The sequence below is a fragment of the Hylobates moloch genome, unplaced genomic scaffold, assembly GCF_009828535.3.
Source record: "Hylobates moloch isolate HMO894 unplaced genomic scaffold, HMol_V3 SCAFFOLD_21, whole genome shotgun sequence".
Taxonomy (NCBI): Eukaryota; Metazoa; Chordata; class Mammalia; order Primates; family Hylobatidae; genus Hylobates; species Hylobates moloch.
Window position 1 is genome coordinate 13,064,758 of NW_026652296.1, and position 21,157 is coordinate 13,085,914.

The 21,157-nt window shown below is 48.9% G+C and overlaps 1 protein-coding gene across 6 annotated transcripts in view; it reads left to right on the top strand.

Moving 5' to 3' along the window:
- The window catches only part of SULF2 (sulfatase 2), a 132,339-nt gene that overhangs the window by 75,873 nt on the left and 35,309 nt on the right, over window positions 1-21,157 (top strand). For all 6 annotated transcript variants that reach the window (XM_032142950.2, XM_032142951.2, XM_032142953.2 and 3 more), the window contains one exon: window positions 10,366-10,517. In XM_032142950.2, the coding sequence (XP_031998841.1) occupies window positions 10,366-10,517 (152 nt within the window). The remainder of the gene's footprint in view (window positions 1-10,365; window positions 10,518-21,157) is intronic.

The window sequence follows — 21,157 nt, forward strand, 5'->3', positions numbered from 1 at the left end:
TTTCAGTAAGACATGCGGTTGCCACCTCTCCTGCACTCCTGGGCGAGGGGTGTGAGGCTTAACATTAGAGGGCACTGCCCCACCTTGCACAGCTTGTGTACCTCAATCAGGTCCACCTACCAGCCCTCCTGTTGGCCGCTGCTCACTATGTGCACACTCTGGGCCAGGTCCTGGGCTGGGGCTACAGTGCCCAGCACAGCTCCTGCCTTACGGAGCCCACACCCTAGTTGGAGAGATGAGGATAAACAAGAAAACAAATTCATCCATAGAATAATTTCAGAGAGTGCAGAGTGCTGTAGAGGAAATAAACAGCCCGGTGAGTATAGAGGGATGGGTGATCAGGGACAACTTCTCATCTGACCTGAGGCGCCACCGTGAGGAGGCAGGCATCCCAGGCAGAGGGAAGAGCAGGTGCCAATGCTCGGGGCTGGGTAGAGAGCTTGGCTGGAGAAGTTGGAACAGAGTGAGCTCAGCAGCGCATCCCTGAAGGGAGATGGCCTGATGGCTCTTGGGCTCAGAAGGGTCCTCTGGCCATTTGGGGAAGTCTGGACTCTGGGAAGGCTGCAGAGGCAGAAGTCCAGTTGGAAGTTGGCTGTGAGAAGGAAACAGGTGAAGAAGCAAGATGCATTTCTGTCTTTTTTGGGATTTTGTACCCTGTGTATATGTATATGTTGTGTATTCGTGTATGTGTGTATATGTGCTTTTATTGTATTTTCATGCATTGTGTATATGTATATATGTACATGTATATTCATGCATTGTGTATATGTGAACGTTGTATATCTGTGCATGTTTGTATATGTGTGCCATATATTCATGCGTATGTGTATTTTTATGTCATATTCACGCATGTGTATATATGTGTGTTGTGTGTTCATGCATGTATGTATATGTATGTTGTGTATTTGTGCTTGTGTATATGTATTCATGCATGTGTGTATATGTATGTGTTGTATATTTATGCATGTGCATAAATGTGTGTGAGCTGGTTCCAAAATATGAGGACAAATTGCCAAATCAAAGTAAATAAATATTTAATGAAATGGTGTTGCATGATTCAGCGAGTCAGCTCTGGAACATTTGGACTCTTAGAGAGCTGTTTGTCAATTACCTTTAATGTAGTGTGTGGGTGGAGATGGTGTGGGATGAACATGTACCAAAAGTTGCTGATGTCCTTAAAAAAGCCCTGTTGATATTTCCAGCCAGATGGCCCGTCGTGGGGGAGAGAAAGTCCTCCGAAAGCAGTGGGTGCTTTCTGTCCTGCTGGCTGCCTCTTGGGAGGCCCTTAGGACAGATCAGGTCCTGTTTCACCCTTTGCATGCCTGTCAGCTCATCCACGTGCATAGCAGTGGGTGGGGCTGCACTGTCGTCTCATTGCCAACAACCACAGGGGACAAAGTCCTTTGTGGTCCCACAGCTAGGAGGTGGCAGATCCAGGATTCAAACCCAGACAGTCTGACTGCAGAGACGCTTTGGGCACTCTGCCACATTACCACCTGTGTTACTGGGAAAAGGCAGAACTAGTGCTGGGAGGAACAGCGTGTTCCTACGCCAGCCCGGCATGGCGGGGACATGTCTGCAGCAGGGAGAGGTGGCCGAGGTTCCCAGTGGTTTCTGGTTGCAGGAGCCCTCTGTCTTCCCCCATTGTCCTTGGCTTGCCTAGTATCCCCAGTGATGCCTCGTGTGCCCCTGTGCCAGGTTTACCACCAGCTAATCTCAGTCCCTGGTGGCCACGAAACACAACTTTCACAGACCACAAATGCGATTATTACAAGGCAATTTCAGTTAGATTTGGGGCTGGGAGAGAAAACAGAAGGGTCTCCTCCTGCCATCAGGCTCCAAATCGTTCCCCAGGAGCACTTAACTCAGACAAATGGGGAAGCAGCCGCGTGGAGCCTCCACCGCAGAGCTGCCTGCAGGGGAAGTGGCTGACCTGCTGGGCCACGAAGCAGGGTGCAGGAAGGATATAGGGAGCTAGTGATCCCCTCCAAGGGGGCAGGGGGACTCCATTAAGCCAGATGTTAACAGCAAGAAGTTGGCTATAACAGGGGACGGGCCCATTGGTGGATAATGAAAATATAACCCTTAATAGGCAGCCAGTTCCAAGCAATGTACAGCTGTGTGTCACATAGCAACGGGGATACATCCTGAGAAATGTGTCGTTAGGTGATTCTGTCGTTGTGTGAACATCATGGAGTGCACTACACACGCCTGGATGGCATAGCCTACTACACACCTAGGCTCTGTGGCATGACCTATTACTCCTAGGCTATAAACCTCTACAGCATGTGACCGTACTGAATCCTGTAGGCGATGGTAACACAATGGGAAGTATTTGTGTATCTAAACATACGTGAACATGTTAATAGAGTACGGTAAAAATATGGTGGGCATGGTGGCTCGTGCGTGTATTCCCAGCACTTTGGGAGGCCAAGGTGGGAGGATCACTTGAGCCCAGGAGTTCTAGACCAGCGTGGGCAACATAGTGACACCCCATCTCTACTAAAAATTAAAACATTAGGCTGGGCATGGTGGCTCACGCCTGTAATCCCAGCACTTTGGGAGGCTGAGGCGGGCAGATCACCTGAGGTCAGGAGTTCAAGGCCAGCCTGGCCAACATGGTGAAACCTCGTCTCTACTAAAAATTAAAAAATTAGCTGGGCGTGGTGTTGGACACCTGTAGTCCCAGCTGCTCGAGAGGCTGAGGCAGGAGAATCGCTTGAACTCAGGAGGCGGAGGTTGCAGTGAGCCGAGATCATGCCACTGCACTCCACCCTGGGAGACAGAGTGAGACTCCGTCTCAAAAAAAAAAGTGGTTTCAGGTAAGAGTGGATCCCCAGGGCCTCAAACCAGCATCTCTCTATCTCTTGTATCTCTCTATCTCTTCTCTCTCTCTGTCTCTGTCTCTCCCACCTCCGCATTTTTCCATATTGCTTCACACACACACAGACTCTTCCCTCTTGGTGGCAAGATGGCTGCCAGCAGCTTCGGTTATGTATCCCACCAGTTCCAAGTCCTGAGGAAGACAACCTCTTTTCTAGTAGCTCCCTAACAATCCCAGGGCTGACTCGCTGCAGTTGGCCCAGCTTGGGTCACATGCCTTTGCCTGGACTAACCAGTTTGCCCATGATCACCAGGGGAATGCGGTCCTGATGGGTCAGTCAAGGATTTGCACACATTCCTGGAGTCAACAGTCAAGGTCAGCCCGTGCGACTTAAATAAGGAAGTGTTGGTGCCCAAAGGATGACAGAGCCAGGCAGGTGAAGCTTCCACCTAGTGCCGGGCACACAAGAGGCAGTAAGTGCTCTGGCCTTTCAGCAGATGCCGGCCCTGCTACCCAGGGGCAGTCGCCAGCCAGCTCATTGTCAATGGCCTTTCCTGGCCTGCCATTAATTCCTCTTAATCTGCCTGCCAAATTGTCCCACCCCCACGCCAGCCCCCAGCTTGCCCCTCCTCTTGTGCTGTCCCTGCCTCGAAAGCTCAGGGAATCCAAGCTTCCTGGGCACCAGCCACCTGCCACAATTTGGGCTGGGCTTTTAATCTTGGTTTCAATTCCAGCTCATTCTCTTGGCTGTATCTCCCAGCCCAGGAGCCCCAGGGCCCATGCTAATTTGCTTCTCCCACCTCCACTGGTGCCGGAATAACCATTTTTAAAAGTGCCTTGGGGAAATCTAATCAAATGAGAGCAAAATCTAATTTGGCACTAAAAGCCTCTGACTGAAGCCCTGTTTTCTAGGGCCTGGTGGAGACTGCATAATACACCCTTTTGGGGTTTTTAAGGGTTGGGGGTTGGAGAAAGGAAACAGACGTGAAAGGGGAGATTCTAGCAGAGGAAACAAATTGGGATATGCTGACATCCATGGCACTGAAAAGAATGGGCAGGAGGAAGACCCCCACCCACTCCCCGCGAAGAAATTCGTATCCCAGCAGCCAAGCCAAGAAGCTAAACTCTAGCATTCATCAGAAAGACCTTGGCCCAAGTCTTCAAGAACCAGTTGGTTCACTGGCTGGAGACTTGGAAGATGTGGGAGTGTAGCGGGAAACCCAGTTCCCCAGTGGGGAGTTCAGTGAAGCCTTTTTCTCTGACTTTCGGTTCACTTTTCTGCAAACTGAGGGGGTGAAAATCTGTGCTTCTTAAATGACTTGTGATCCGGGCTCCTTTCAGAATGTGTCAAAAGCTGTGGACTTGTTTCCAGGAAAATGCACAAAAGGCAAAATCTGGCATGCAATGTTCCAGGAGCGGTACGAACCCTGCCACTCCTCATGACAGTCTCCAGGACCCTATGGGATCTGTCCCCTCTTCCCCGTGATGACATTTCCTCCCTCCCTCACTGTCCCCCTTGGGTTCTGCGATGCCCCCACGTTTGTACTAGCCTCGGGGACTTTGTACCTGCCAATTCCCTCTGCCTGGAGCAGTTTTCCTCCTATCCCCTCTGACTCATGCCCTTCAGCGCATCGGGGCCTCTCACAGCACCACATGGGGCCACTCTGTCCTGCCATTCTCTTTTATTTTCTTCATTGCATTTGTCACCATCCCCCACTAGAACATCAGCTGCACGAGGGCAGAAGGGATCCTGGTGGTCTTGTTCACTCCTGTGATTCCAGTGCCTGGGACAGCTCCCTGCATACCGTAGGGGTTTAATCAACACTTGCTGAATGGATATAGGCATGCATACCTTCCCTAGGGCAGTGGGACCCCAAATTCAGCAATTTCGAGTGCCACCATCATGAGGTTTACCATGCCCAGGTACACTGATTCTATTAATATTTTACCCTAGATTGTTTCACTCTGGACTTCAGTTGTTTCAAGAGGAATCTTTTACATCACTGCCAGTATTGTTTGCCACGAGTAGAAAGTGTCGGGGCTCTGTAGGGGTGTAACCAAAACGCAGGTGATAAGAGCGAGATCTGGTATAAAGAAAGTGATTTTTTATTCCAAAGCTAGCTGAGGGGAAGAAGTACAGTCTTCCTGCCTTAAGGGTACTGCTTTGCTTTTAGGAGCAGAAAGGAGGTGCTTTTAAAAGGGAGCCTGGCATGAATGGCACTCAGGGAAGGAAGTGAGTGCTGGGGGGTCTGCATGTCTCGCTCGCTCGAGTACTTCATCTACCGGGAAGTCAGCTGGCAGCCACTGATGCCTTTGTGGGTGGAACTAGGTTTTAAGGGTGGCCAGAAGCTCTCCCCCTGGGAGGGAGTTTCGCAGCAGGCGTACTTTGGGTTGTAGATGGACCATTGTCTCTGCAGGCAACCTCCCGGTGAGTGAGAGTTCCGCTCCAGAGCCTCTAAGCACACGATTAGATGAACTTGCCCTGAAGAGAGTGTCTGGTGTAGGGGAGGTAAAAGGTCATAATTGCATTTCTAAAGGGCGAAGTGGGGCACAGGGGAAATGGAGAAAGAAGAAGAGTAAAAAATAATAAAACTCTGCCGGGCAGGGTGGCTTACACCTGTAATCCCAGCACTTTGGGAGGCCAAGGCAGGCAGATCACCTGAGGTCAGGAGTTAAAGACCAGCTTGGCCAACATGGTGAAACCCCGTCTCTACTAAAAATACAAAAATTAGCTGGGCCTGGTGGCCATGCCTGTAATCCCAGCTACTCAGGAGGCTGAGGCACAAGAATTACTTGAACCCGGGAGGCGGAGGTTGCATTGAGCTGAGATCACACCATTGCCCTCCAGCCCGGGTGACAAGAGCAAGACTCCATCTCAAAAAAAAAATAAAGTAAAAAATAAAATAATAATTGGCCGGGCTCAGTGGCTCACGCCTGTAATCCCAGCACTTTAGGAGGCTGAGGCAGGTGGATCACGAGGTCAGGAGATTGAGACCATCCTGGCTAACATGGTAAAACCCCGTCTCTACTAAAAAATACAGAAAATTAGCCGGGCGTGGTGGCAGGCGCCTGTAGTCCCAGCTACTTGGGAGGCTGAGGCAGGAGAATGGCGTGAACCTGGGAGGCAGAGCTTGCAGTGAGCTGAGATTGCGCCACTGCACTCCAACCTGGGCAACAGAGCGAGACTCTGTCTCAAAAAGACAATAATAATAATAATAAAACTCATCTTTTTCTTAGAAAAATGAGAATATGGATTTATGAGGGGGCTTGTTAAATTTTACCGTCTTCCTTGTTGAGGTCCTGAGCCGATTAAGAAATCAGACCCAAGGGTCAGCAGGTGAAAGTCACCACTGCACTGTCATGAATCTGGTGAAGGCTGGGTTTGAGGGCATGGCTTCCTTCTGAGGGCATTTGGGCTTCCTGACTAAACTCCAGAGTGTGACAGACTTCTCACTGATGCAGGTCCACACCTCTCCTCCCCACGCAGACAGGACAGGCCTCCTGAAAACTAGCACTCCCTGGGGGCAGCTCAGTCCCCAGAGGAAAAGCAAGGGAAGGATTGGGCTATGCATGCCCACTTTGGCCCTTCAAACCCACTAGGCACATGCTAGGGGTCAGCAAACCACCGCCAATGGACCTAACCAGGCCCTCCATTTGTTTTAGTAAATAAAGTTGTATCGGAACATAGCCCCGCCCACTTGTTTATGTCTTGTCTGTGACTTTTTTTTTTTTTCTTTTTAACAATAGCAGGGTTTAGTAGTTGTCACAGAGACCCTTTGACCCTCTGGCCCACAAAGCCTAAAATATTGACTATCTGGCTTTTACAGGAAAGGTTTGGTGACCTTTGCTGTATACTGTCCCCCTCGGAGGAGGTACAGGAGAGCATGGAGAGAGGCCAGGAGTGTTACAGAAGTGGAGCCCCCCGCATGGAGGGCAGCGTTAGAGGTGGGGGTCAAGGTACTAGGTTTAGGAAATCTTGTTTCCTGAGCTACACTTGGTCTCCAGGGGCCTTCCTGGCTCTCACAATGTGGCTCTAAAGACCTGAGGGGTGAGATGCTGGAGGGTTGGACCATAGACAGGTTTATTTAAATAAGATAGGGTTTCTCAGCAGCACACGGTGGTTCACATCTGTAGTCCCAGAACTTTGGGAGGCCGAGGCAGGTGGATCACTTGAGGTCAGGAGTTCGAGACCAGCCTGGCCAACATGATGAAACCTCATCTCTACTAAAAATACAAAAATTAGCCAGGCATCATGGTGCACGCTTGTAGTCCCAGCTAGTCAGGAGGCTGAGACAGGAGAATCCTTTGGACCCAGGAGGCGAAGGTTGCAGTGAGGCAGCATCACACCATTGCACTCCAGCCTGGACAACAGCGAGACCCTCTCAAAAAAAAAAAAAAGATTTCTTGGATTAGGCGCTGCTGACATTTTGTCCTGGCTCAGTCTTTGTAGCGTGGGGGCTGTCATGTGCATCGGCGAATATTGAGCAGCATCCCTGGCCTCCACCCACCAGATATCAACAGCACACCAAGTTGTGATGAAACCAAAAATGTCTGCAGACATTGCCAAGTGTCTCCTGGGGACAGAAATTACCCCCCTTCTGGCCAAGAGCCACTGCTTTGAGGAGCTGGATGCATTGAGGCATCTCCAACATTCCAGGTGCCAGAGAAAGAGAAGCACAGGCCTTTAGCTTGCCCGGGACTCTCATGCTGCCTCCCACTCTACCAGTTACTCCCTGACACCTAGCCAGGGACGCCCAGTCGCTGTTTAATTAGGCACCCACCACCTAATTACACTTCACTCTGTGAAAACTAGATATGACTCAGACTCAGAGACTGCAGCCGGTTCCCCGCCTCCTCCTCTGCAGAATGCCAGGTTCTTCCCGTTTATTTTTGCTCCATCCTCCCACACAAAGGGAGGTTCCATCCCGGACCTTACCCCTGAGGCTGCTGGGGGATCCTCCCTTCCTATTTTCACCTCCCCTGTGTACCCAGATCCTTCCAGGAGGTGTTTCATCAGCTCCTCCCTCTGGAGTGGTCACCTCCTGGCCCTGCATGGTGGGCAAGTCATTTATTGAAGTGCTTCCCTTTGCCTTGTACTTTGGGGGTTTCAGAATCCAGCTGCTTGGGTTCCTAAGGGGTCTTCCCACTCCTGGAAAGTGTCAGCCATCTGCCAGGTCACCAGGAAAGCCCCTGCAGAGGGACCCAACTCCATCACAGCTCTCCCAGGGCCAGGTGGCTCTGTACTTTCTCCAAGGACACTGGTGGATGGGTAGTCCTCTCCTCTAGGGGCACCAGAGCCCCATCCCACCCACTCTCCTCCTTCCTCTGGGGGTTCACCTCCCTGGCCTTTCTCTCCTCATCCTGGGTTCTCAGCCAAGCACTCACGTGGACAAGGCCCAGCGCCGAGCTGTCTGTTAGCAAGATCTCCTTACATCCCTACAACCTCCTGGCACGCTCATATTCTGTGCTCTCAACAATACTCGTCAGAAATTTCAGAACTGCAGTGTCCTCATCTAGAAAGAGGACTGGAACAGGATTGCTGTCTCTGGACTCAAATTTTCCCATTTCTTAAATATGGCTTTATAGATTATAATTATTAAAAATTGTACATGCAAGCCAGGCACGGTGGTTCTCGCCTGTCATCTCAGCACTTTGGGAGGCTGAGGCAGGCAGATCGCTTGAGCTCAGGAATTCAAGAACAGCCTGTGCAGCATGGCGAAGCCCCTTCTCTACAAAAACTACAAAAATAAGCCAGGCATGGTGGCATGCGCCTGTAGTCCCAGCTACTCGGGAGGATGAGGTGGGAGGATCACTTGAGCCTGGGGGGTTGAGGCTGCAGTGAGCCGTGATGGTGCCACTACACTCCAGCCTGGGTGGCAGAGTGAGACATCTCAAAGAAAGAAAAAATGTACATGCAAAATAAAAACAGAAGAGGATCATGAAGAGGTCTTGTCTGTCTCCTCATCACAGAGTTTTTAGGCACATCCCCTTCCCGATGAATTAGGGTGATTTTCTTTAAGCTTTGTTGTTGATGTAAAGCGTGCATGTAGAAAAGTGCACGGCTCCCAAATGTCCAGGCCCATGAGGTGTCACCAACTGAACCACCTGCTCCAGCAAGAAATAGAACAAGGCCGTCGCCCGAGAAGCTCCCCTTGCTGTTCCCACCCACCCTCCCCTGGTCTCCAGGATACCCACTGTTTTTATTCTAAAACCATAGATTAGTTGGGCCTGTTCTTGAATTTCACATAGATGAGGTCATATGGCATGTATTCTTTTGTATCTGGTTTATCTCTCTTAACATTCTTAGGTTGTTGAGATGCATCCCTCTTCTTGAATGTAGCACTAGGTCTTTGTTCAAGTCTCAATGTAGCCTTCCGTTTTGTAAATATTGCAACAATTTCTTTACCCATTCTTTTGTTGATAAACATTTCATTTGTTTCTACTTATTTACTATTACAAATGTGCTGTCATGTCTTATACCTGAGTTTAGGTGAATGTGTGAATACTTTTCTGTTGGGTAAATACCTAAGATTTAAATTGCTGGGTAGAAGTTACCAATGCGTTCAAATTTAGCAGACACGGCCAAAGAGTTCCCCACCATGGTTGGACCAGTTAGGGCAGCCACCCAGTGTGTGAGGGCTCAAGTTGCCCCACATCCCCACCCATACTAGGTGTTGCCCGTTTCTTTAATGTTAGCCATTCTGGTTGCTGTGTAGCAGACAGAATCCAAGGGATCTACAAACTTCAGTGGGGAAAAAAATTACACTCTGGTTTTCACTAACCTATAGCTGAAACTTAGCATTTGCTTCCAATATGAGCATAGGCCATAAACCACAGTATGTTGGCAGAACCTGTAGCTTTGTCATCTGTAGAAATCACCAGTATTTAATATCCCATTGCAGTTGTTGCAGATATTGCAAAATATAATATTTTCACTCGTAACTATTCTGAAATGATCGCTCTCTACAAGGTTTTAAAAGACACAGTAGGCGAGGTATGGTGGCTCACGCCTGTAATCCCAGCACTTTGGGAGGCTGAGGCAGGCGGATCACCTGAGGTCAGAAGTTCAAGACCAGCCCGGCCACCATGGTGAAACCCTGTCTCTACTAAAAATACAAAAATTAGCCATGCATGGTGGCAGATGCCTGTAATCCCAGCTGAGGATTACTCGGGAGGCTGAGGCAGGAGAATCGCTTGAAACCCAGGAGGCAGAGGTTGCAGTAAGCCAAGATCGTGCCATTGCACTCCAGCCTGGGCAACAGAGCAAGACTCCGTCTCAAAAATAAAAAATAAAAGACACACTATATCGCAAATGCGTTTAGTATTTTGATAACCATATTTCCAAACAATTGATTTTCTCTGTAATCCTATATCTTGTATTCAGTGCACGTAATAACATTGGAGAAGGGATCCATTGCTCTGTGTGCCAGAGGGCTCCATGGCAGAGCAGGTGTGCATGCCCAGGCCTCGGACACACAATAGTTTAATAAACATCGTCAGGCACTTTCTCATGTGGCCTCCTGATCCGTCTCCCTCCGCAGCTTTCTTCGGGAAGTATCTTAATGAATACAACGGCTCCTACGTGCCTCCCGGCTGGAAGGAGTGGGTCGGACTCCTTAAAAACTCCCGCTTTTATAACTACACGCTGTGTCGGAATGGGGTGAAAGAGAAGCACGGCTCTGACTACTCCAAGGTAAGCTGCAACCTTTCCGGCCGGGGAGAGGCTGTGTGGCCCAGCAGTCAGGGGCCCAACTCAGGAGCCAGACTACCTGGGTTCAGATTGTGACTCAGACACTTAACAGTGTGACCTTGAGCATTTTACATACACCTCCTCCTCAGTTTTTTCATCTCTCAGCCAAGCACAGTGGCTCACGCCTGTAATCCCAGCACTTTGGTAAGCTAAGGCAGGTGAATCACTTGAGTCCAGGAGTTCAAGACCAGCCTGGGCAACATGACGAGACCCTGTCTCTACAAAAAAATACAAAAATTAGCTGGGTATGGTGGCACATGCCTATGGTCCCAGCTACTAGAGAGGCTGAAATGGGAGGACTGCTTAAGCCCGGGAGTTTGAGGCTGCAGTCAGCCAAGATCTTCCCACTGCTCTTCGGCCTGGGTGACAGAGCAAGACTCTGTCTTTAAAAAAGAAAAGAAAAATGTATTCATTTCTCAAAGAATAGTCTCTGCTTCCAAGAGTTTGGTTTTTTAACATTTTGCCGAGACAGAATATTCTCACAGAAAGTACATATACAGAGTGTACCATTCAAGGGCTTGCCACAAACTGAATGGACATGTGTAACGAGCACCTGGGTAGGCCAAGAAGAGAATGTCACCACCGCCCGCAGCAGTCCCTTCACGGAATTCCCCCCACTCAACACCCCTCCCACGAGGATAACGATGATTCAGACTCTTAGCGTTACAGATTCACTCTGCATCTGGCTTCTCTTGCTTATGTTATGTTGAGTTCATTCTTGCTGCCCAGCCTTCCATCATGCGCTTATACCACAATTTGTTTATTTCTTCTACTTTTATTGGGCATTTAGGTATTTCCAGTTTGGGGTTATTACAAACAGCACTGCTGAGCACCGTCTAGAACCTAGCTCCTGGTGAGCATAGAGGCTCGTTTCTGTTACACCCGTTGCTCACAGCAGCGTTGCTGAGCATAGGGTGTGTGCATGTTCAGAGTGAGTGCGTGCTGCCTAAGCACCTGCAGCAGTGGTCGATCCTCAGTTGTAGCTTTTTCTATATTTAACTTAAGATTAATTGACATGAGGTAACATGCACAGATCTTAAGTGGGCCGCTGGGTGAATTTTCACATACGTGTGCATCTGTTTCACCGCGCATCTGTTTCACATATGCGTGCATCCATTTCACCACGGCTCTGATCAAGACATAGAGCACTTCCAGAAGACTCCCTGAGACCCCTCTCCAGTCATGACCCCCCCACCCTGGGGATGACATCTACTCTGACTTCTGACACTGTGGATTATTTTTGCCTATTCTAGAACGTCACCGAAACGGAATCGTGTAGTCTGTTCTCTTCTGTGTCTGCCTTTTTTCACTCAGCGCAATGTCTGTGAGGTCTGTATTTATTCATTCAACAACTCATGGACATTTTGGTTGTCTCCAATTTGGGTCTATTATAAACTAAGCTGCCATTAACATCCTTGTCCATGGCTTTTAGTGGACATATGCACCCATTTCTTTTGACTATACACCCGAAGAAGAATTGCTGGGACGTAGGATGTGTTAAGAAGTTGCACCCGGCCAGATGCAGTGGCTCACACCTGTAATCCCAGTACTTTGGGAGGCCGAGGCGGGTGGATCACTTTAGGTCAGGAGTTCGAGGCCAGCCTGGCCAACATGTGAAACCCTGTCTCCGCTAACAATACAAAAATTAGCCCTGCGTGGTGGCAGGCACCTGTAATCCCAGTTACTCGGGAGGCTGAGGCAGGAGAATGGCGTGAACCCGGGAGGTGGAGGTTGCAGTGAGCCGAGATCACATCACTGCACTCCAGCCTGGGAGACAGAGCGAGACGCCATCTCAAAAAAGAAAAAAAAAAAGATGTTGCACCAGTTTACACTCCCAACTGGAAATGGGAGTTGCCCTGCATCCCTTATCAACACTTGGTGTTGTCTTTTTTGTCAGGGCTGCTTTGCTGGGCGTGTAATGGTGTTTCATTATGGTTTTACCACAAAGATTTTTGAGGATCACATGAGTTAATACATGTAGAACATTAGAAGTGCCCCTTGCACATAGTAAATACTCAGTATGTAGTAGCTTAGATCAGGGCAACAAATATTTTCTGTAAAGGGCCAGATACTAAATATTTTAGGCTTTACAAGGCTTACAGTCCTGTTACCACTGCTGAAGTCTGCCATTATAGTGTGAAAGCAGCCATAGATAATAAACAAACAAGCATGGCCATGCTCCAAGGAAGCTTTGTTTACAAAAACAGGCAGTCGACCTGCTTGGCTGTAGTTTGGTGACCCCTGGCTTAGATGATGATGAGGAGGAGGAGGAGGAGGAGAGGCTGACGTGATGTTTCATCCAGATGTCCCATTTTAAAAGAAATATGGAAATGAACAAATCTTCCTGCCCCATCTGAATCCTCAGAGTCAGCTCTGACATCCCCCCACAGCTGGTACATTCTTTCCCCAGACCGGCTGCCAAATCCATCCCTCTTTCTCTTTTCCCATCCCACTGCCACCAGTCCTGGGCCCTGCCTACTGTGACTTCCCAGGTTAAAGTCACTAGAGAGCAGGCAATCACTGAAAGAGGGTAGCAAGCCAGGAGTGTGTGGACAATAGGGAGTGGTGGGGACTGTGGAGAAGGTGTCTGTCTAAAAGGAGCAGATCGGGCCCAGGTAGAACTGTGGGCCCAGATGGCCAGTTTTCCTGATTTTTCAACAGAAGCCACAAATTTGTATTTTTTACCTATGAAATCTCCTGATTGGTAAATATTGGCAACTAATTCAGACTTTTCTAAAATCCTGCATCAATCGAGCATGCCTGACCCACAGGCCTGCGGCCCCTCAGCCCACCATGTCGTTCTTCTGCCAGCGCCCTCCAGGGACTGTACAGTGAGTTTCACATTTGGAGTCAATGGGATCAGGTTGAGAGCCCCAAACTTGACACATATTACGTGACCTTGGACATGCTACATACTCCTAAGAGTCTCAACTCCCAAATCTGAAAAACAAGCATACCCTTGCATACTTAATCATGTGTACTTCCATTTACCAAGCACCTACTGTGTACCACTGAGCACCTACTGTGTACCAGGCACTGTGCTGGTTGTTTAACATGTAGTACTCCTGATATTCACAACAATCATATGAGGGGAGTGGACTAGTCAAACCTGATTCCATTATTCACTCTCCACCCCCAACAAGTATTCATTGAGCGCCTGCTGTGTGCCAGGCACCATGCCAAGGCTATTCCAAGGTGAATGAAAATAGACCCAGTCATGATCCTCCTGGAGCTCACAGTCTGGCACATGAAGATGTGATATAAACTATTAAGTGATGTGCACACATCATTAATGCACACACACACAGACACATCACACCTGTCTATTTTGTCATCCCCAGTATGAGCCATTTCAACCTCCAAGCTTGCTAGTTATTAGAATCAGCTCAAGTTTTTTTTTTTGTTTTTTTTTGTTTGTTTGTTTGTTTTTTTGAGACAGAGTTTTGTGCTTGTTGTCCAGACTGGAGTGCAATGGTGTGATCTCAGCTCACCGCAACCTCTGCCTCCCGGGTTCATGTGATTCTCCTGCCTCAGCCTCCTGAGTAGCTAGGATTACAGGCATGCGCCACCACGCCCAGCTAATTTTGTATTTTTAGTAGAGATGGGGTTTCTCCATGTTGGTCAGGCTGGTCTCGAACTCCCAATCTCAGGTGATCCACCCACCTCAGCCTCCCAAAGTTCTGGGATTACAGGCATGAGCCACGGCACCCAGCCACTATAGGGTAAATTTTTTAAATCAGACTAGGCTCTTGAAGTTGTTTGTGAAGAGAAATTTAACTCCCAGTGGCTTAATCAAAGAGGAAATATATTCACCTATTTAACTGAAACCAGCTGTAGGGGTATCAGGCATGGGTGGATCCAGGAGTTCAAATGAACCCCCAAGGAGTCAGTTTCTCTCTGAGGTCAGCTCTGTTTTCTTCTGCCTGACTGTATTCACAGAAGCTCTCTCTCCTCCTGGTAGCAATGCAGCCTTCCTTATATCCTCCCATCTTCCTGGCCAGCTGCAAGCATGGGAGTCTCTTTCCCAGGAGTCCCAGAGAGTCTCGGTGCATCTCATTGGCTCTGGATCAGTCCTGTGTCTGTCCCTGAGCCAATCAGTGTGGCCAGGAGGATGCCTGGTTCCCTGGACTATAAGTCACATGCTCTACTCCTGAGCCAGACGTGGGGGTAGCAGAAGCTCTACCCTGGAACATTGGCTGAGAATGAGCCCCAAATAAGAATGGAGTTTCCACCAGGAGAAGGCTGACTAGGTGCTCAATGGCCAAAAAATTCTCCTGCTTCTATTCTGGAAACCCCCTCACATATGGAGATCCCTCTGCCTCTGACGGGTCATCCTGGGCTCCGCATAAGTCTGATGGGTCCAGGCCCAAGTGGCAGAAGCTGCCCCTGGCCTGCCCTCAAGTCTCACTCTGCACATAGTAGGCCTCCAGCCTCCCAAGTGAATTAATTCCAAAGCTCCGATGAGGCAGTCCAGCATGGACTCCTTGGAATATAAATTCCAGTCCCAGGACTAAGCATGCTGTTTCCCTCCTCCCAGCCTCAGTGCAGGCGGATTCTCTAAATATCCTGGAAAATACATTCCCTCCTTTTTAAAATTCTTCACCACATCCACGCTTTATCTCAGAGCAGCCCGATAATCAAGTTATCCCGGGGTGCTCAGGATTCTTTTGGGGCTAAGCATGGGGACATAGAATGTCCGTCGTTTTGCCCTGTTTCCTGCCCACACACATCTCCCCTGTGAATGAGAACAGCCCTGTGAGGGAGGCGTGAGAGGATTCCTGACACACACCCTCCACCCCCCGCCCAGTTACCAGGGGCCTAGGAACAGAGATGCTCTAACAGGGATGTGGGCAGAGGGCGGGGCGGTGAAGTCAGAACTGGCTCAGGTCCAGGGTTCAAATCCTGAGGGTAGCGGTGGGCAACAGGAGCCCAAGCATCAAGGGAACAGGGGTGAGCCTGGGGTTTCCAGCCGAGGCAGAGCTCAGGAGCCCTGGGCCCTGGGCCCTGGGCCCTAGATCAGGCAGTAAGATGCTTCTGGCAAGGCAGAATGTCACTGCTGGCCTCGGGCAGGCCTTTTTGGGAGGCCCAGGCAGGGAGGAAGCAGCAACCCTTCGTAATCCCCCCCTCAGAAGGCTTCTGAGGACTCTGTCCCAAGTCATTAATCCACAGATGGGCACATGCCACCAAAGGGGTCCAGATGTCAAGGGCAAAAAGAGAGGCAGTGGTGATGAGAAAAGAGTGATACAGGACAAGCGCTAATGGCAGAAGAGGGTTGGAGAAGGGAAGACAGTTGTTAGTGGGAAGGGAAGTGAGAATGACCTAGAGTTGAGTCACGTGAAAAGAGGTTTCCAGGTAGCTGGTAAAAGCGGGCCTGGGTGTTGGGTGGCTCTGCGGGGAGGTGATGGCAGTGCACAGCCAGTCTGGGGGCAACCTGGCAGATTCTATGAACTTAATGTGCCCCACCCCTTGCCACAGCACGTACACGTCTCTGTCTATCTGGAGAAGCCTCAGTCATAGCCAGGAGACGGCATGACGGAGCAGTTGTTTGTAGCTTTGTTTGTTACTGAAAGAAATCAGCAAAGTCCACCAATACACGAAATAACTAAATGACCATGAAGCATCCCTCCCCTGGAAGATCCTGGGCAAAGGATGAGGCCAGTCTGCCTTATGTCCTGAGCCCACCAGGCAGAGTGGGAAAAGCAAGTTCCAGAACTCCTCAAGTCCTTAATCAAATGTCATCTCACTTTAGCCTTCCTGGACCACCTCGTATAAGGGCACCCCCACCACACTCCTTACTGCAACAAATCACCATCTGGCGAATTACACCCTGTGTATATTACTGATTCCTTTGTTAAGTATCTGTCTCTTCTCATAAGAATACAAGCCCCATAAAGGCAGGAATGCTCATTTGTTTTGTTCACTGCTGTATTTGTCAGATAGATAAATGAATATGTACAGTATGATGTGGTTAATAATATAAAAAGATGCATAGAGTGACACTATAACATACCTAACAAAACACTGGAAAGGTTATTCCCAGTAGGGGACAGAAGAGCCAAGGTTATGGGGGTGGGGGTGGGGGTGGGGAGGCAGTAAGGAGTAATCTAATCAAATGAGACTTCACTGTCCTTTGTACTATTTTAATTTTCACAAAGAAAATGTAGGCATATGGTTCTTGAGGAATAATGACTAACACTCATTTAGACATATCATGTACCAGATACTGTTTGAATCATTTTACACAAATTAACCCATGCATTTCTTATCATAATCTGTGAGGTATATACTGTTACTATTCCCAACTGTCAGATAAGAAAACTGAGGCCCAGAGAGGCTAAGTAATGTAACCAGGCCACATAGCCTAGTAAGTGATAAAGCAGGATTCGAACCCAGGCCATCTGGCTTCAAAGTCCATGCACTAAACCACAGCCCGTGGGCCTAGACTGGTGGTTTTTGTATGGCCCCTGAGCTAAGAATGGTTTTTATGTTTTCAACTAATTTAAAAAACAATCAAGGCCGGGCGCGGTGGCTCACGCTTGTAATCCCAGCACTTTGGGAGGCCGAGGCGGGCGGATCACGAGGTCAGGAGATCGAGACCACGGTGAAACCCCGTCTCTACTAAAAATACAAAAAATTAGCCGGGCGTGGTGGCGGGCGCCTGTAGTCCCAGCTACTCGGAGAGGCTGAGGCAGGAGAATGGCGTGAACCCGGGAGGCGGAGCTTGCAGTGAGCCGAGATGGCGCCACTGCACTCCAGCCTGGGTGACAGAGCGAGACTCCGTCTAAAAAAAACAATCAAAAGAAGAGCATTTTTCACATGGTATATACAAAAAGGAATGTTGTTCAGCCTTTAAAAAGAAGGAAATCCGGCCAGGCGCAGTGGCTCATGCCTGTAATCCCAGCACTTTGGGAGGCCAAACCAGGCGGATCACTTGAGGCCAGGAGTTCGAGACCAGCCTGGCCAACGTGGTGAAACCCCGTCTCTACTAAAAATATAAAAATTAGGTGGACATGGTGGCACATGCCTGTAGTCCAGCTACTTGGGAGGCTGAGGCAGGAGAATTGCTTGAACCCGGGAGGCAGAGACTATAGTGAGCCAAGATGGCGCCACTGCCCTCCAGCCTGGCTGACAGAGCGAGACTCTGTCTCAAAATAAAATAATAAAATAAGGAAATCCTATCATATGCAGCAACATGGATGAACCTTGAGAATATTATGCTAAGTGAAATACACCAGACACAGAAGGACAAATACTGCGTGATTCCACTTACATGAGGCATCTAAATTAGACAATAGCAGCAAAAAGGAGAATGGTGGTTGGCAGGGCCCAGGGGAGGGGGAACTGGGGAGTTCCTGTTCAAGATGTATGAGGTTTCAGTTATGCAAGATGAAACAGTTCCAGAGATCTGCTGTACAACATGGCGCTGAGCGTTAACAGTACTCTACTTCACAGATAAAACTTTGTTAAAAAGCTTACAGCTCATGTTTTTTTACCACAATAAAGCTTTTAAGAGTAATTTTCGTGACATGTGAAAAATACATGAAATTAAAACTGCATCCATACCTAAAACTTTACTGGAGCACGGACATGCCCATTCATTTTCCTGATAGCTCCTTTCAAGCCACAGTGGCAGTAATGAGTAGTTGCAACGGAGACATGGGGCCTGCAGAGTCTAAAATATTTGCTGTCTGGCCCTTTACAGGAATGGTTTGTGCATACTTGCTCTAAACCACTATGTATGCTTCTCATTAATAATTTTATCGGTGGGTGGGGGGAGATGGACCTGACCCAAAAATACAAAGGCCTTGGCTCCAGCTCTGGATGCATGGCTTATTTGTTTGGGGACCTCACTTCCTTATCTGTAAAATGGGTATAATGTCCACTTGTCAAAGTTGCTGTGATGATCAGCTGAGCTAAGATATTTGATAACACTAAGAGCCTATGATCATTCATTACGAGTTGTCTGGAGCCCTTGGAGCTGCTGCCACCCATACGCACTGCCTTGGCCTTGGAGGGAAGCCCGGTGCCCACTCGAGGGAAACATGCTTTTGCCTAGGGCTGAGGCTGGCAGTCTCCGCAGACACTAGCTACTCAGTCGGCGAAGCTTGTGGATGCCTGCAGCCAAGCACCTGAGGCTCAGAGGGTGCTTGCCAGAGGGGGCCGGATGCACCTCGGGGTCCCAGCTGTGGCTTCTCAGCCCTGTGGAGCCGTGCAGGCCAGGAGCACCTGGGTAGAGCCTGACTCCTGGGCGCCGGGTTCTGGAAAACGCACCTGGGACTGCGGGCCTCCAACCGTCTCACCCTCCTGCTCGCAGCTCTGAATTTCAGAGTCCTTCCTCGTGGCTCGCCCTAGGCACCCCGAACACAGTTTGCCCATATCTGAACTCGGCCTCTCCCCCAGCCCAGGCCTTCTCTGTACCCTTCCCCCAACTGCCCAAACCAGAGACCAACAGGGGTTGGGGGGTCACCCGCCCCTCCCGCACCCCACGTCCACCCAGTGGCTGTGTCCTGGCTGTCCCCTGAGCATTGCTGGATGCTGCCCCCGCCACCCTGGCCCAGGCCCCCTGTTCTCTCCCTCGGATGCCTGGGCGTGACTGAAGCCCTGTGGCTGGAGGGATGGGTGGCTCTTGTTGGCCGGCCCGGCACTAACTGCCCGCCAGTGGAGCAGGGTGGCAGCTTTGGAAGCAGGTGTGTCACGTGGCATTGTGGAGCTAGCAGAGATTGGGGAAGACTTAGCCGAGGAGTGGCCACTGAGGAGGACAGATAAGGAGGGGAGCTCTCAGACATGGAGAAATCTGCCCAGCCACCAAGACGGTCTTGATTCTTAGCTGAATGGTGACAGAGAGCTGGCTGTGCACAGGACACTGTGGCAAGAGCTTCACATGTATTACCGCTTTAACCTGCCTGTCAGCCTCAAGAGGCAGGTACCGTAATCACCCCACACACACTTTGAAACATTAGACTGTGGGAGCCCGTGACTCACCCTCCTGGGTCTCATTCCTCCCCCAGCCTGAGCCCTCCCCTGGAGGTAGCCAATATCCTGGCGCTTCTTTCCACACATACCTTTATTCTTTCATCCCATAGGCAGATATCTCAAACAATGTACGACCCTGTGTTTGTGTCCTTAGACTTTTTATAAATGATATCATATCATACACATCCTTCCACAACCTGCTTTTCTCACCCAATATAACATTGTAAGATTTATCCATGTTTGATCTGTGTTCATCCACGTAGCTCTGTTCTTTCTCACTGCTTTATAATCCCATTGTATATCTTCTCCTAGGAATGGAGGTTAATGGTAGCTTTATTTTTAAAAAAGTTTAACCACATAGTTCTGAGATGAAGTAGTGCAGATGAGTCTGTTATGAAGAGCAATGGTGGCTTCCCACCCCACCCCACTGGCGGGTGGCAGCAACTGTCCACTACTGGCGGTTCCACCTCATTCTCATGCCATTTCCTGACTTGACCCCTTCAGGCCCTGACTGTTGATGTCAGGGTACAGAGCTTTGCACCATTTTTAGATCCATTGTAAGTTACCTTTGTCATTTTAAGAACTTTTCTAATACCTTTAGATCATGTTCCAAAACTATAGCAGCAGCTCTTTGATTTATGTAACATATATTATTTTTATGTAATAAATTCTGTAGAGCCCCCTTATAAAATTTTTACTCCCCAAAATTAATCCATAAATAATATTCAAGGAGCAATATATAAAGAAGCAAGTAACTTTCTCTGCTTCTCTCCTCTTCCCAGTCTTCAATCAGCATTTTGATATCCTTCCAGATTTTTCCTTTATGCTCAAAAATATATGAGGTTAGAGTTTGGTTTCTCCTCTTCACCCTCCCTTCCCTCTGCCCCCACAAAAAATAGAGTGTTTCTGGGTTTGACTCTGTTGCTTGCTCTTACCCTTAACCATGTATCTTGGACAACTTTACACATGCCTTTTTAATGTCTGCACAGCATTGCATAGTATGGAAGCAATGCCACCAGGTGTGTTGGCCCATGCCTTAATACCTACACTTTGGGAGGCTGAGGCAGGAGGATTGCTTGAGACCAGGAGTTGAAGATCAGCCTGGGCAACCACTTGCTAGCTGTATCTACTTGGGCTAACCACTGTTAGATACTCAAGACTCTCTTTGTAGAGACCCTGTCTCTACAAAATAAGAATAAAAATGAAAAATTAGCTGGGTGTGGTGGCACATGCCTATAGTCCTAGCTACTCAGAAGGCTGAGGCAGGAGGATCACTTGAGCTGAGGACCTCAGGGTTACACTGAGCTATGATTGTGCCACTGCACTCCAGTCTGAGCGACAGAGCAAGACTTGTCTCTAATATGTATGTGTGTGTATAATATATATACATGTATACTATTAAACATATATTCTCCTGCTGGTCACTGCAGTGTTTTTGTTTTATAAACAATATTGCAGTGGCCATTCTTGTGCATATGGATATAGTGGATGAGTGTACCTGAAAGAGTGTCTGTAGATGTATGAATACATCATAGTATGTATATATGTTGTATACTTCAGGGTGGAAGCTGTAGCCACCTCTTCACCTTTTTTTCTCAAAAATAATCACT